Source organism: Octopus bimaculoides, chromosome 13 (assembly GCF_046866305.1).
Source record: "Octopus bimaculoides isolate indiv1 chromosome 13, ASM4686630v1, whole genome shotgun sequence".
Lineage (NCBI taxonomy): Eukaryota > Metazoa > Mollusca > Cephalopoda > Octopoda > Octopodidae > Octopus > Octopus bimaculoides.
In genome coordinates, this window is record NC_142940.1 from 64,215,701 (window position 1) to 64,231,996 (window position 16,296).

Below are 16,296 nucleotides of genomic sequence, written 5' to 3' on the forward strand. Positions count from 1 at the left end.
TTACAGTTTTACTATTAATTAATCATATGTAATCTGATGTGATCAATTAGTATATATTAAAAAAAGTAAATCACTAGGTCCCCTTGAGAAACAATAATTGAGTTAGTGTTACCGTTTAATTTCTTAACCAATACATTAAATATGTAAATATTAATTTAACTATCCTGGGTTACTTCGTGCATAAACAGTTCATTGGTGATATGTATGTATGGCTAATTATTGCAGTGCAGGTTAGTTGGTGCATCTCACACTAGTCTGAAATCACTAACCACTAACCTATGTAAGGGGTACATTCTTCACCAGGAAAGAACTTTCCGTTCACAAGTGTATTACCTATCCTATTTTCTGGTGAGAATGTTGTCAATCTAGCTTGTGTGTCCATCCACTTGGTGGGTGATCGGGTGACTGGTAGTTTTCCTGAAGTTAGTGTTGCAGAAATATCAAGGCATTTGCCTCACAGAACTCTGGGTTATAATGTTTGAAGTAATAATAATAATAATAATAATATGAATATTTCTTGTTGCAGGTGTACTTTTTTGTGTGGGGGGTCGAGGAGCAGCAGGTGACCCTTTCAAGAGTATAGAATGTTACAACTACCGCAAAAATTCCTGGTTTCCAATTGCTGAAATGAATACTCGCAGACGACATGTTGGAGTATGTGCAGCTTCAGGTGAGTGCAGTGTTTTCACTTCTACAGGTGTGCTGTCCGTTCATACCTTTCCCATGTCATCAAATGAGGTATGTTTAATTAGGATCTTTACATTTTGTGTTCATACCTCATCAACGTTAACCTAGCCTACCTTTCATTCTTCTGGGATTGTTACAATAAAGAACCACTTAAGTACAGGTATCTCAAGTTGAAAATCGTTTAAAATCCAGTTTTTTTTTTCCTTCCTGAAAAGCCAAATGTTTGAATGGCTTTGGAATTAATAAGCAACTCTGGAGACACATTGGTCAGGAGATCGAACCTTACTACTGTAGCTATTGAATTCTTCTTATTTAGGTCAACTGTTCTGCATTTAGGTCAGCCCCTTATTTCAGACATGGTGTATCTAGAATGACAAAATGAACTGAGCATAAAATTCAATTCCTCTATATTCTTTAATTTCAACTTCTTCGGATTCCCATTCAAATGATGCTGACCAACTTTTGCTTGCCTTCCTTCCTTGTAAAGGGTTGATAAAATATATTCCAGCCATGTACAAGGCTTGATTAGATTAATTGCATTCGCTTGTTGTGGCTTCATTATTATTTCATTAAAGCAGTGCATTAACAGAATTAATTATGTCAGGTTTCATGCCTTGTGTTTAGTCTGTGTTTCTAAATTCTGGGTACAAATCAAGGTGGGATCAATAATATTCTTAGTACCATTTCTTCTGAGTTCAAATTCTATTGAAGTTGGCTTTGCCTTTCATCCTTTTAGGGTTGTTGAAATAAGTACCGGTTATGCCCTGCTCCCTCAAATTTTCAGCCCCTCTGCCTATAGTAGAAACGATTGTTCATCATCTGGAGAAATACTGTAGCAGAGTGGAAACGGTACAGACCTTGTAATTGCTTGCTGCTAAAATTGTGTTCTATTGAGTACACTGCAAATGTACTCTGCCATTACAGAATTTGTTCTCCCTCCTCTGCCAGAGAATAATTATATTTATGAACAAAATTAAGAAAACTTTGTATTACAATTTAACGTAAAAAAAAAAGATGTTAATTTCTGGCTAATTATTTTACAGGTCGCCTTTATGCAATTGGAGGACATGATGGATTCACACATCTGAACAGTGGGGAAGTGTTTGATCCAGTCAAAAACAAGTGGTCATATATTGCCCCTATGGGATCCCTCAGGTAACACACATCTGTCTCTGTCGGAATATCTCTCTTTTGGGATTTGTGAATCCAGTTGATGCAGAAAAGGAAAAGAACAATGCTAAAGGTTTTCTTGTTGTTCATCTCCAGGTTAACCTTTATTCTGTAGATTCTATGAACCAGCATCCCAACTGTGACCTTTACATCTTTTTTTTTACAGACAGTGTATTTAGGACTACATTATTTGTTAAGTTCTGTTTTGTAAGATTTGGAAGGGGTTTGAATATTTCTAACAGGTTGAGCAGCAACACAGAGACTCTTCCTTTGGCAGATGATGTTGGTCTTGAACCTCAACTCTAGATCTGCGATTGAGTGTCTTTACATCTCATCTTTCACCGAGACATGTATCCAAGTGCATCTCCTTTTTTTCTTAAGTCTCTAAGTGTGATCTGGAGAGTATTTGGTCACTATTTCTAGCAGGTCAAACCCTTTGTTGACTTGTGATACTGTTGTAGTTAATAGTGTTGTTTACTGGCAGGTTGAGTATAACTATGATCAAAGGTGTTCCATAAGTGACCATCCTGCTTTCAATTTCTAGCTAAGACTACTTTCTGCACATTCATCCTCTCTTTTTGAGTTGATAATTTGTGATTTGAGGAATATTTTGCTGGTCAAGCAAATATGTAGATGATTGCGTGAGTCATCTTGTATTCAGAGAATAGTTTCATTTAGAACTATCGACCCAAATATTTTTCTGATAATACTGATAAACATGTATAATTTACATTTTTAGAAGAGTCTAACTAATTAGCATAGTCATATAAATAGCTATTAAACCGAATTGTTGTTAATAAAGAACCAAGTAATTTCTGTTAAATGTGACCTCATGGTAATTCCCATACTGTCTCACATTGCTTAATGTTGTTGTTTAACTCAAGGTCAGCTCTGCTTGATGAGAATTATAACATAAAGTCTTCTATTTGTGACCACCCCCACGTATTTCTATAAAAAGAACCACATCATCATATCTGTACTTTTTTTTAATCCTTTAGCACTTAAACCAGCCAAATCCGACCAAAATATTCTCCATGTTTTATCTTGAAATCAGCGAGATCTGGCCTCTCACACTTACTCTACAATATCATTTTAGAAATAAGCAATCACATCATTGAAATCTCAAAGATATGCATGATTCAAAGCAATGTGAATAAATAAGGATTTCTGAATGCTACAGGATTAGCCCTTTTGCAGTGAGATTATCCTGTCAAATGTAATGCTGATTTATTCACATTGTTTGGAGTTAATCAGGAATTATCTTGTAACTAAGAAATTTCATGATGTGATTGCTTAGGTTTAGAAAGACATTGTATGAAATGTGTGAGAGGCCAGATGTGGCCAGTTTTAACATAAAACTGGTAGAATATTTGGGGAGGCTATGGTTGGTCTGAATGCTAAAAGGTTAAGGCAACAGAAAATGATTTGAGAGAAACTGACTGCTATTTCTTGCCAGTTGAATGGTTATATAGAGGCTCCTTTATTGGTTTGTTTGTTTGCATGTGGACTGTAGGATGATGATGATGATGATGCAGTGCTAGTATTATTATTATTGAAAATTTTCTGTGATATTTGTCAAAGATTCTAATCAAAGTGACTTGTAAAATATTTTCAGACGTGGAATTGCCCTGGCCTGTTTAGGAGGTCCAATCTACGCCATTGGTGGTTTGGATGACACATCCTGCTTCAACACCGTGGAACGATATGATCCTTCGACAGATGTCTGGACGTTTTTATCATCCATGAAGGTTCCTAGAGGCGGTGTAGGAGTTACGTCACAGAAAGTAACTATTACTATTCCTATTATCGTTAAGGTGTCGAGCCAGCAGAATCATTTGTACACCAAGCAAAATGCTTAGTGACATTTTGCCAATCCTTAGGTTCTGAGTTCAAATTCTGCCAGGGTTAACTTTGGCTTTCATCCTTTTTGGGTTGATAAAATAAATACCAGTTGGACACTGGGGTCGATGTAATTGACTTAGCCCCTCCCTCAAAATTGCTGGCCTTCTGTCAAAATTTGAAAACTTTCATGCCAGACGAAATGCTTAATGGTATTTTGTCTGTCTTTACGTTCTGTGTTCAAATTCCGCCAAGGTCGACTTTGCCTTTCATCCTTTTGGGGTCGATTAAATAAGTACCAGTTATGCACTAGGATCGATGTAATCAGCTTAATCCATTATCTGTCCTTGTTTGTCCCCTCTATGTTTAGCCCCCTGTGGGCAATAAAGAAATAGATTATTATTATTATTATCATCATTATTAATGTGAGTTGTCAGAATCGTTAGCTTGCCACTGTCTCTTCATTCTGAGTTTAAATTCTACCAAGATTGAATTTGCTTTCCATCCTTTCAAGGGGTCAAGAAAATAAGTACCACTTGAGCACTGGGGTTGTTTAATCAACTAGTCTCCTCCTTGCGAAATTTCGGCTCATGAACTTGTAGTAGAAACAATTATTATTATTATTATTATTATAGTCATCTGTATCTTAATGCCATAGCACCAACCTACCATCCTTCTTGCCTATCTTTTGTATCAAATTGCAAACTATGCCATGAAATCAAGGAATATAATCTACTAGAGACACAACACTTGCATCATTTATATTATTCAAATAAGTAATAAAAGAATATTTTAAATTCAGGATGGTATATGAATTTTTCATTATTCATTTAATCTTTTACCAATAATTGGATTCTGGCCAAACTGGTTTATCACTTTCAAGCGTTTTGTTGAGGATATTGGTTCCAAGAATTATTTTAAAATTTGGTACCAATTTTATTGATGTGTAATCGTTGCACTGTTGTGTTATGGTATGTCAGCAACATCACTTGTTTTAAGCAGTATAAATATAAATACAGAGACACCAAAAAAGAAAAATATATATATACATTTGCCAGTACCGCCTGACTGGCCGTTGTGCGGCTGACACGTAAAAGCACCCACTACACTCTCGGAGTGGTTGGCGTTAGGAAGGGCATCCAGCTGTAGAAACTCTGCCAAATCAGATTGGAGCCTGGTGTTGCCATCCGGTTTCACCAGTCCTCAGTCAAATCGTCCAACCCATGCTAGTATGGAAAGCGGACGTTAAACGATGATGATGATGATGATGATGATACACCAGCAGCAATATCAAAATCAAATCAAATAAGGGGAATAACTCTGCTGAGTTACCTCTCTTGATACGAATTTGGCATTTCCTCTTAGCACAGTTCTTAGCACAGTTATATTTTCTTAGTCATTTTGAAGGAGAAGAGCGAGTTGTATATGTAGGAAACCACAAATTTGCAGCAGGCAAAAAGAAGATTGAGTAGCGTTCATGCCTTTGCTAAAGCAATTGACTTTAACTTAGTTACAGATGGTAAATATTTCCTTTTTTTTTATGCATTTGTTGTAATTCATGCCACCACCATTGACCTTGTCTTTCATGGAACCAAGTTTAATAAGATAAGCACCAGTAACTCATGGATGATCGAACTGTATGCTTGTTCCTCTCCCTTACCAAAAATGTTGGGACTTCTACATATGTAAGATGGTAGTAATTAATAAAGATAGTAATTAATAAAGATAGTAATTAATAGAGCAGCAGCTTTATTACAGTAGTAGTAGTAGTAGCAGTAGTGTTGCTGCATTAGCTGTTTGGTTTTATTTTGGGGCATAAACATAATATTTCACCAATTCAAAGCAAGTAGGAATGAGACTGAGTGATTGACATTCCTGGTTTTGCATCCCTGGAAAATACATCACTTAATTGACTGCACATCTTTTTTATTTTCATTCTTGTTTTTAGCCCATCAGATGCTTATGTTTTATCTTGTCATATGACTTTTATTTCAGATTCAAAGCGTAGTTTCCACAATTTTCATTTTGCTATTTTTTCCCCTTCCAAATGTCTAGGGTTATCTCTATGCTGTTGGTGGCAATGATGGATCAACTTCACTGGATAGTTGTGAAAGATACAATCCACTAACAAATAAATGGACCACAATTGCTTACATGAACAAGAGACGAGCCGGTGCTGGAGTTACTGTGCTCAACGGAATGGTGTACGCCGTTGGTGAGTGACTTTCTTTGTCTTTCTGGGCAATAAGGATCAAATCTATTCTTTGTCATTAATTTATATCCTTGCATAGGACAGACAAATTGTTTCAAATGTTTTGTATTGTGAAACAGATTGCAGAATCATATTGCATGTGTATTATATACACATGCAATATGTATGTGTATATATATATATATATATATATATATATATATATAGTTAGGGTGGCCAGATGGTAGAATCATTAGCACACCGGGCAAAGTGCTTAGCTGTATTTTGTCTGCCGTTACGTTCTGAGTTCAAATTCCACTGAGGTCGACTTTGCCTTTCGTCCTTTTGGGGTTGATGTAATCGACTTAACCGCTTTGTCTGTCCTTGTTTGTCCCCTCTATGTTTAGCCCCCTGTGGGCAATAAAGAAATCAAAATATATATATATAAGTGAAGGAGACAGCTAATGAGCTGTATGTGCGTGCTTGTTCCCCTTTGTCTGTGTGCATGTGTGTTTGTGTGTATGTATAGATGAACTTGCTTCCTATCTCTCTGTCTGAAATGAAAACATGTCTACCGAAGTCAACTCTGGGCCTGTGGGTTTATGATCAAAGATTTCCCGGTCATGACTATCCTGTCTTTTTTTCACATTTAGTAGGTATTTAGTTACTAAAACCAAAGAAACAGGTGGTGACTGAGTCATTAGAAATCATTTAGTAAACTGTATGGAGATGATTAGAATGATGTTTTAAGCAGACCTTTATCAGACATAAAAAATATTTTTATTTAAGCAAGTGTTCTCTCGCAAAGTGTCATTTTTCTTATCTCCCCCTGAATACATGAACTCACCCAAATTTACAGACCTTACTTCAGTATATCTGGGATGATAAATTATGATGTGAGAGAAATTGGTTGACATTCATGAAGGCTAAGTTATAACAGAGAATATGGTCTATTCTTATAAATATTTCTGTCTTAATGGTAATCCAATTTAGCCCAATTTCAAAGCAAAAGGCTTAATTCCTTCACCGATGCACTCTCGAACGTGAGTGTTATGTCTGTGTTATCTCGTTGGCCATCTTCAGGTGGATTCTATTTTCATTTTTCCATGTTTCAGGTGGTTTTGATGACAATGCTCCACTACACTCTATGGAACGTTACGATCCAGCATCAGATTCCTGGACATTGATGCCGTCAATGTCATGTTGTCGGGGAGGAGTTGGTGTTGCTACGCTTGGAGGTAAAATTTTTGCTGTTGGTGGCCATGATGGATCCAGTTACTTGAATTCTGTTGAAGCCTTTGATCCGAGTACTGGGAAGTAAGTTAACTGTCATTGTTGTTGTTGTTGTTATTAATATTATTATTATTACTACTACTACGAAATGTAATGAAGGAAATATACCAATGTTAACAACCAGAATATAAGTCTTTACCATATTTTCTAGGTGGATGATGATGTCAAACATAGAAGTATGTCGTGCTGGTGCTGGAGTTGCCGTCTTGGACTGTTCAGTGGAACAACTAGAAGACATTCGGAAAACAGTCAATACATCCAGTGCTGGTAAGGAATTTTGATTCTTTACTCCCTCATCTCACCATAATTCTATTCTTCTATGTTCTCGCTATTTCACCTTGCCTGTCATAGCAACTCATTCTTCACCGTTTCCCAACATGAGCTTTTCAGGGTTTCATTACTCATCTTCTTTTACTTTTTTATGTTACTTCTGCTGTTTGTTTTGTTTCTGTTATTATTATTGTTTTGTTATTATTATTATTATTTTCTTATTCTTTCAATTCTGTTTCCATTCTTTATCAAGTGTCTTGCCGACACCTAGGGCAAAGGAACTCCCTGTATACATTGACAGGCCATTAAAATAGACGCACCAGATTTTGTTCATTTACAAAATCTAATAAAGTTACGTAAAAAAGCAAAAATTACTCATAGCAAAGGTTATCATTCTCACATTGGCAATGCTCTTCTCAATACATGTAACGTACCATTTATTACTGCATCACTGAAAATTGATATCTACTCATTTGCGTCACATTCCTAGCAATAGCACCCGTCCCTTCCATTCTAGGACCCTTTCTTTCTTTTTTAACCCCAGTTAAACCAGGTAGGGTAAATGAGGTAGACTTTGTGAGTGAGAGGTGTGAATACTTTCGACCTGCTGTTTGATTTAAAATATCAGATACAGATTATGATGGCAATGTTATAATCCTGGTTTAATACCTTACAGTATTTAGTTGCAGCCCTTTGCACCTCGCTTCACATCTCTTCAGTCTCAAATTTGGATCTTATTCCTCTGGGGTCAATAAAATATGTACCCGGCAAAAACTCAATTGTACCATCCCTCTGTTAATAAATTATGAACCTTGTATCAAATGAGGGAAATTAGGGTATAACAAAGCTGTTTCATGTAGATAAAATAAAATCAGACTCTCCCTTTAAAGGAGTTTGTTTCTTTTTGGTGTCTCTTTATAATTAGCTTTGATAAATTTATAGTTAATATTCTAAGATTGGAATTTAATCAACTGAACTAGTCATTTTCTGAACTCAAGTCTCATTTTCATTTGGCTAAAAATATCTCGGAGCCTTTTTTCTTATTTTCGCTACATTGTTTAATTGTTAGATTGAAGAGAAAGGGTGTGTGTATGTGATTGTATGCCTGTGGATATTGTTCCTATTTTTCCTACCTTTCACTGCTACTACATTCCCTCCCCTAAACATTTTTCTCTCTCCTTTGCATTTTGCCTCTCCCTTCAGCTAAGCACAACATGGTAACTTCCTCTTTCTCCTACCTCTCACTGCTAAACATGCCTCTCTCTCTCTCTCTCCAACACACAATTTGCCTATGCAGCATGTTACATGGCCCATAAGCAGGCTAATATCATAGATTATTTTATTCATTCCATTTCATTGTATTTTGTGTAAAATGAAGTCTTAAAAACCTTGCTTGGAAACAGGTGTGGGTAGGTGACTGGAAGAGCATCCGACTGTAAAGAATCTTCCTCGGTGCATTCCATCTGAGCCATGCAACCATGGAAAAGTGGATGTTAAAACAATGATGAGGATGAATATATTGGATTATAGTAGATTATCCACTCTTGTAGCAGTTGTGCAACACTGCATATAAAACATGGTGTTATATAAGATTTTTAAGATAATTTGGCTCCAAAATCACGATGTACAAAGGACTTTGATGGGAAACAAAAAAAAAAACGGAAAAATATAATTTAAGCACAGGTCTACTGCTGGTGTGTATTGAACAGGGAATATAATGGTATCTTTCTCTTAACAGCTCATATCTTTGATTGTTTCTTATTTTTTGATATCTAGATTTTTATTCATTTAATACTCATCTCTATGTCATTGTAGACCTTTAGCTTAATTGCTCTTTAATTAGTATATAACTTTACTAACTCTTTTATAATTAGCATACTATAACAATAATAGCTTAGTTCACTGCCATTTGACCATAACACCATTTGTTCTATGCTAGCCAATGAGGAGCTTCCATATCACCTGAATGCTAAAAATAACTACAAAATCTCCCTCAAATCATACTCTGCTGTCTGCAAAAGAAAAGATCTAGTCTTACTTTAGCCCTCAAAAGACAGGATGATGACATCTGATCTGCTTTTAATCAAAGTTGACTAAACTATAACAGCAATTTCTCTGTGGGTTGCCATGTTCTAACACCATTGACCATTGACCAGCATAAAATACCAGTTATTGCTTACAATCAAGAACAAGAGATCTCTTCACTTAGCCATGTCCATCATTGCTGTTCATTACATCATCGTCATCATCATCATCATCACTAATGTCGTTCTCATTATTGTTGCTTACACCATCGTCACTTTCAGCATCCATTATCAACATCATTTGCTGTTTTGCCAGTTTCATCTGTTTTTACCAACTTATTTTATTATTGTTTTTCAACCTGGTTGTCTCTGTTCCTGTTCCATGTTGGGTTTGAAACCTTCTCTCCTGCGTCAACTTTTACTTAAAACTAAGTGGACTATTTTTGATCATTTTAAAAGTTGATGAGAAGAAATCAATCCTCTTATCTTTTCACGTTCTTTTGAGAGAGGTGGGTGGGAACGTTTGAAGAGATGATTGCATGTGTTGGGGGGGGGGGGGTTCTTTTCTCTCGCCTCATTTTGCCTCTTATTGCAGTCCTTTGTCCTCTTGTTCATACGAGGTTCAGCTTCTTAAGTTAACCTTTTCTATTTCTCCCCATATTTCCTTTGGTCTTCCTCTTTCCCTCACCTTCTTTCCACTTGGGATCACTTGGCCCTTTCCTACCCAACTGTCATCCTCCTCTTCATCTGATTCTTCTTATGCTTAATCCTTCTCTCAGCTCATGTTCTGCTGTTCTTGTACAGTCACATCGCACACAGCCAATGGATTTATATTTGCTTCAGTTCTTTTGAGCCTTTATACATCCTCATGCAGCCATTGTACCTCATACGCAAGCAGCACAAAATCTGCTCTCTTCATTCAGACAGGGATTCTCTTTGCTGCCTGTACAGAAAATACCTGAGCTTTTTTCCACCCTCTCCTTATTTTGGTTTATATGCTTTAGGAAGACCCACCTTTAATGCTAATTAAGTTATCTAGATAATGGAAGCTATCAACCAGTTCTATGAAACCATCTGAGTATTGAAAACATTTCAGGGCTGTGGTCTTTCTCTGCCTCTTGCACACTTTTAATTTTCATTGGGTGCCCCACATTGAAGTCCTGTCTACCCTTTTCTTGTATATTCATGTAACCATTTCCCTGATGGCAGCAGGCTCACTGTCTTCCTCCTTATTACATCATACTTTTGGTCTTTGATACTTTAAGCTGTGTTGATTCTAGGCTTTGCTTCCCAAACTGCATCTCATCTAAGCTGACTTCTTTATTAATTGTTCCTTAACTGATTGCATTACTCTGAAAACTCGGTTCACACGTTTCTTGCACCTTTTAAGAGAAAGTTCTTTTGTCTGTGCTAGCAGCTGGTGTTGATATTACAGTGCCATTCACTGTGCCATGGTGCCTCCAATGCCTAAATATATCCACTACCCTAAATGTATAACAATTCTTTCTATTATAGGCAAAGGACCTGTAATTTAGTGAGAGGGGGGGGGGGCTATTTGATTACTTTGATCCCCCAGTGTCTCACTGGTACTTATTTATCAACCATGAAAGGATGAAAGGCAAAATTGACCAGGGTGGAATTTGAATTCGTAACATAAAGGTGGATAAAATGGCTGCTAAGCATTTTATCCAACCTGTTAAAGACTCTGCCATCTCTGCTGCCTGTGAATAATAAGAAGAGGATGAGGATTTCAGACTGGAATTTATTTCATTGACCCCGAAAGGATGCAAAACTGAGTCAACCCCTGGCAGAATTTGAAACTCAGAATGTTAAAGCAGAGACAAAATGCTGCTAAGTATTTTGCCTGGATTGCTAACGAGTCTGCCAGCTCATTACCTTAATTGATAAATATAATTAAAGGCAAAGTTTACCTCTGCAGCATTTCAACTCAGATTGTAACAAGCCAAATAATTCCTACATTTTCTTTTCCCTTCTTCTTTTTCTTCTTCTTCTTCTTCTTCTTCTTCTTCTAGCCTCTATGAAATGATGAATCTGTGCATTTCTTTCCCCTTCAGGGTCAGTGATACAGAGACAACATGGGGAATAAGAAATAAGCATTCCAAAGACGTATCTCCCGGTTTCCATATTTTTGCCCCTTTTTCCCCCCTTTTTCTTCCATAAAACGTTTCCATTTGTTTTTGTTGATGAAAACAAAAACAAGCAAAACCCTTATGTTGACATGTAAGTAAAAATCAACAGAACTATTTCTCCTTAACTTTGCTCTAGAATTAATAAGACCCCAGAATGCACAGTATTCAATTAAACTGTCTTTAAATAATGCTTACAATAACACCCCAGCCTACTCATTCACCCGATAGAAGCCTGCTTTCAAAAATTTAATTTGCTCTGTGTTTATTAACAAACTAACACAATTTTCTTTTTTTATTATTATTATTATTATTATTATTATTATTATTATTATTATTATTATTATTATTATTATTGTTATTATTACTGTGAGCTGGCTGAATTATTAACACTTTCGACAAAGTGCTCAGCAGTGTTTTATCTGTCTATACATTTTGAGTTCAAATTCTGCCGGGGTCAACTTTACCTTTCATCCTTTTGGAGTTGATAAAATAGAATACTAGTAAAGTACTGGGGATGATGTAATCGATTTGCCGCCTTCCTCCATAGTAGTATGAATTATTTGCCCTTAAGAGTGGAAGACAAGCAGAATCATTAGAGCCTTACACTTTCTCATGTCTTTACATCCCGAGTTCAAATCCCAGCAAGACCCACTTTGCATTCTTCCAGGGTTGACAAAATATATTACCAGCCGAGTACTGCAGTCAATTATATTGACTTTCCTCTTCCCTCAATTCTCCGTTCTTTTTCCTATGTTAGAAATAATAATAATTATTATTATCTTTCTTATGAATGGTTTTAGGAAATCCATCAGGAATCAGGAATTTCCTTTCTTAAAAACTGTGCCCTAATGATATTTACTGATCCTCGTATTATTATTATTATTATTATTATTATAATTATTATTGCAATGTGTATGTCTATCGTTGTAGATAATTAGTCAGTGTCTTTACACGAGTGGTTGCGTATAATTCTTGTCTGACCAATTTATTATTAAGGGTAATGCATTGATTAAGTCATTTGAGTATGAAACTAAAGGCCTTCGATATTTTTTATCGACCCTGAAAGGATGAAAGTTGAATTTGGTGGAATTTGAATAATAATAATAATAATAATAATAATAATAAAGTATTGTTGTTTGTGTTTTTATCTTGCATGTTTCTGGTTTTGTTTTTTCTTTCAACAACAAGCATGCTATAAAATTAGAATTAATTTGATACTTGACCTTATCTTTGGAAGTGAATATTTATATCAAGACTACATTTTTCTGTCTGATCGGAGATCATCATTGTGTCATTTGTCTGTGGCCAAGTGGAATAAAAATATTATCTCTCTGTTTGGGAAAATAAAGGTTCCTCATTTGAACATAGTGCTGTACTACAGACATATCATCATCATCATCGTTTAACGTCCGCTTTCCATGCTAGCATGGGTTGAACGATTTGACTGAGGACTGGTGAAACCAGATGGCAACACCAGGCTCCAATCTGATTTGGCAGAGTTTCTACAGCTGGATGCCCTTCCTAACGCCAACCACTCAGGAATAAAACACCAGCTGACAATCAGGGATTAAGTCACTTGAAACATAGTCATCATCATCATTATCATCATCAGTCGACATCTGTTTTCCATGCTGGCATGGGTTGGACAGTTTTGTTTCAGACATTTGTTTAGTATCAAGAGATTTTTGTTTATTGTTAACTCAAGTCAGTCTTAATTAGATGCACAAAAGATTAATGGTGCCCCAGCTTTGACTAGCCATTTTTGTTTTTGTTATTCATACATAGTGTATCTTGGACTACATTGTTCAATGTGTTCTTTTCTAAAATAGTAAGGTGTGATTTTAGGGAGAATTGACTGTTGTTTATTGCAGTTTGTGTGACCTGATGACATAGAGCTGAGTCTCTTGCACTTTCTATCACTCCCTTTCCTTTATCAACATTCCCTTACAACAGTTCAAGCCTTTCCCCACTCTCCTCCCACCCCCAAAAGTTTTTCCATTGCCTCACGGAGTCAGGGTGTAGTGTGCCAATCACCCACTTTGACAAGCTCTGACACACAGTTTTCCCACTCATTGGCTCTTTTATCACTGTTTGTATACACACCTAAGATACAAAGGTAATATATTCGATAAACCTTACAGTGGCATCTGGTCACTTGCCTCCATGTTTTGGTGTTTGTTGTACTTCAGAATTGAAAACATGTGACAGAGTAGGGTGGGGTTATTTGAAAATTCATTGACAGAAATCTGTTGTTAGAAGGAGCAAGTTGCTCAGCCACCTAACTGTTGACTTGTATTTGGTTTCCACATTGTATTCTTTGTCATTCTGTGTCCTTTGTTTTGCTTTTCTGATGCTACTTTTCTATTGTGTGTGTGAAAGAGAAAGAGAGAGGGCGAATTGGTTTTATTTAATTAATATATTTATTCATATACAGGTATTTATACTTGTTTAAAAGGATCTTTTTCATTTTCTTTTCAGCTGTGCGTTTATAACAAACGTGTTAAGATGGTCGACATGTAAACTAAATCATAAGAAAGGAAGGACACAAAAAAAAAATCCATCCGCCAGTCATTTGATAAACCAAATATCTTCATTAAACATTGGCTGCTATTTCTAATGGGAACCTTTTTAAAAAATCACAGGTGAGACTTTACCAAAACCATAGAATGTGGCTGGTCAATAAATTTCGCACAAAAGACCTGAAGTCATTCCAGACTGAGCAGAGCACATCAAGTCAAGACAGAAAAATGGAAATCTGAAAGACCAGAACAAATCAAGGGAAGAGAGAGAGAGAGATCAAATCTCGATGGATCAAGAGTTGACTGAACAACTCAAAGGGCAGGTCATGTCAAGAGAAAAATGAGAGAAAATGGTGCAGAACCAATCTAAATTATCTATTGTTATAAACAGATGTATAAAAATCGAAAACAAAGAATATGGGGCTTGTCTCAGAAATTGAAATGAGAACAAAAAAAGTGGGGTGGGGAAATGTATTTTTCAATTATTTTATTCAATATTATTTGAATCTTTTTTTTTTTATACATGACAATAAAGCGAATGACTTTGATACAAAATTATAAAAAACAAAAACGAACAGAACTTTCTTTGATCAGGAAATTATCATGAAATTTGCATTGTATTTACCATATATTTCTTCATTCATCATTTGTTATTTTCTAAACCACTCACACACACACACACACACACACACACACATTTATGAAAAAAAAAAAATAGTCCCTGTCAAGTTTGCTTTGGCAGACTGTTTGTCAGGGTATTGAACTGACCAAAGAAAACATTCAATGTTGATACTTCTGTCTGTAATCGTCCCATTTATATGGGGCAATGCTGTCTTTAGATTTTAGGGGCGTGGAATAAAAATGTGCCTACTTTAAAGACAGTAGTGGGTTTGTTAAAAGATTGCTTTTAGTTGACTGCTGTTATGTTGAGAACTTTGGGGCAAATATGGTGAGAGACAGAGTGGAAGGACTCTGAAGAAATATGACTCTATTTCGGTACTAAAGTTGGTGCTTCCTATTTAAAGTTGGTAAATCCTATTTGAACCAGCAATGCTGCCTTTCGTTTCAACTCCACTCTTTCCCAATCCCTTCAGAAAGAATAAAATAAAACTTGTAACAAAGAAGTTTTCACCTTGTAGGAAAAGAAAACAAAAAAAAACCCAAAAAAACCTTTGGGCTTTGAAAGAAACTTTGTATTTGTGATGAGGGGACAACGTTGTATTATTTTGATTGTAAAAAATGACTTTGTGGTCACACTTAGTTCATAGAAAGTAATAGGGACCCACCCATCATTTCTGTGACCCCCATCATTCAATCTTTCAATTCTTAACATACACAACATCCTTACTAACATTTTTTTGTTGTTGTTGTTGTTGTTGTCAATTAGGTAGAATAAACTTAAGGCTATAGGGGACAGCCTTAACAACTGTCTGCAACACTTCTGGCTGCCCCCCCCCCCCACTAGTTTAATGCATTTCCCATTTAGTCAGTCTTCAAGAGAATCAGGAATTGATTATAATATGTAATTTCTTTTCTGAGTATCAGTTAGAAATGTATCTTCATTAATATTAACAACAACAACAACAATAATTATGTATATGTGTATATATATATATATATATATATATATATATATATATATATATATATATATATATATATAAACACATACATATATAGATATGTTTTTTTGTTGTTTTTTTAAGCTAAAACAATGCAAGAAATAATACAAGTTGATAGTTGTAATATTTTTACCTTGTATTTCAGTATTTTGGAGTTAGGAAGCCTTCTTTGGGAAATCTTTGGAGAAACAGTGTTGTGAGCTCACGACACCATTTCTCTGAAGATTTCTTGGAGAAGGGGTCCCAACCCTGAAATATTGAAAGACAAGGTAAAAGTACAAATCATCCATGGCTTAAAAAAAAAATTAAAACATCAACATCAGACAATGCTTCATGCAAACTATTTTTATGTTTGTCTGCACACACACACACACACACACACACACGCACGCACGCACGCACGCACGCACGCACGCACGCACGCACGCACGCACGCACACACACACACACACACACACACACACACACACACACACACACACACACACACACACACACACACACACACACACACACACACACACACACACA

At 36.0% G+C, this 16,296-nt stretch overlaps 1 protein-coding gene across 6 annotated transcripts in view; it reads left to right on the forward strand.

Moving 5' to 3' along the window:
• LOC106867774 (uncharacterized) overlaps nucleotides 1–15,024 on the forward strand; it is a 127,602-nt gene extending 112,578 nt beyond the window's left edge. For 2 of the 6 annotated variants that reach the window (XR_016244081.1, XR_016244080.1), the window contains exons 3-10: nucleotides 527–670; nucleotides 1,731–1,842; nucleotides 3,473–3,641; nucleotides 5,752–5,911; nucleotides 7,003–7,204; nucleotides 7,332–7,447; nucleotides 11,508–11,715; nucleotides 14,103–14,545. Coding sequence is in view for 2 of the 6 variants with exons in the window: in XM_089362000.1 (XP_089218126.1) it covers nucleotides 527–670; nucleotides 1,731–1,842; nucleotides 3,473–3,641; nucleotides 5,752–5,911; nucleotides 7,003–7,204; nucleotides 7,332–7,447; nucleotides 14,103–14,116 (917 nt within the window). In the remaining 4 variants the exon portion in view is untranslated. Of the gene's footprint in view, nucleotides 1–526; nucleotides 671–1,730; nucleotides 1,843–3,472; nucleotides 3,642–5,751; nucleotides 5,912–7,002; nucleotides 7,205–7,331; nucleotides 7,448–11,507; nucleotides 11,716–14,102 lie in introns of all 6 variants that reach the window. The other 4 variants (XM_089362000.1, XM_014912757.3, XR_008265410.2 and 1 more) reach the window with 3 other exon arrangements.
• Nucleotides 15,025–16,296: the final 1,272 nt, after the last annotated feature.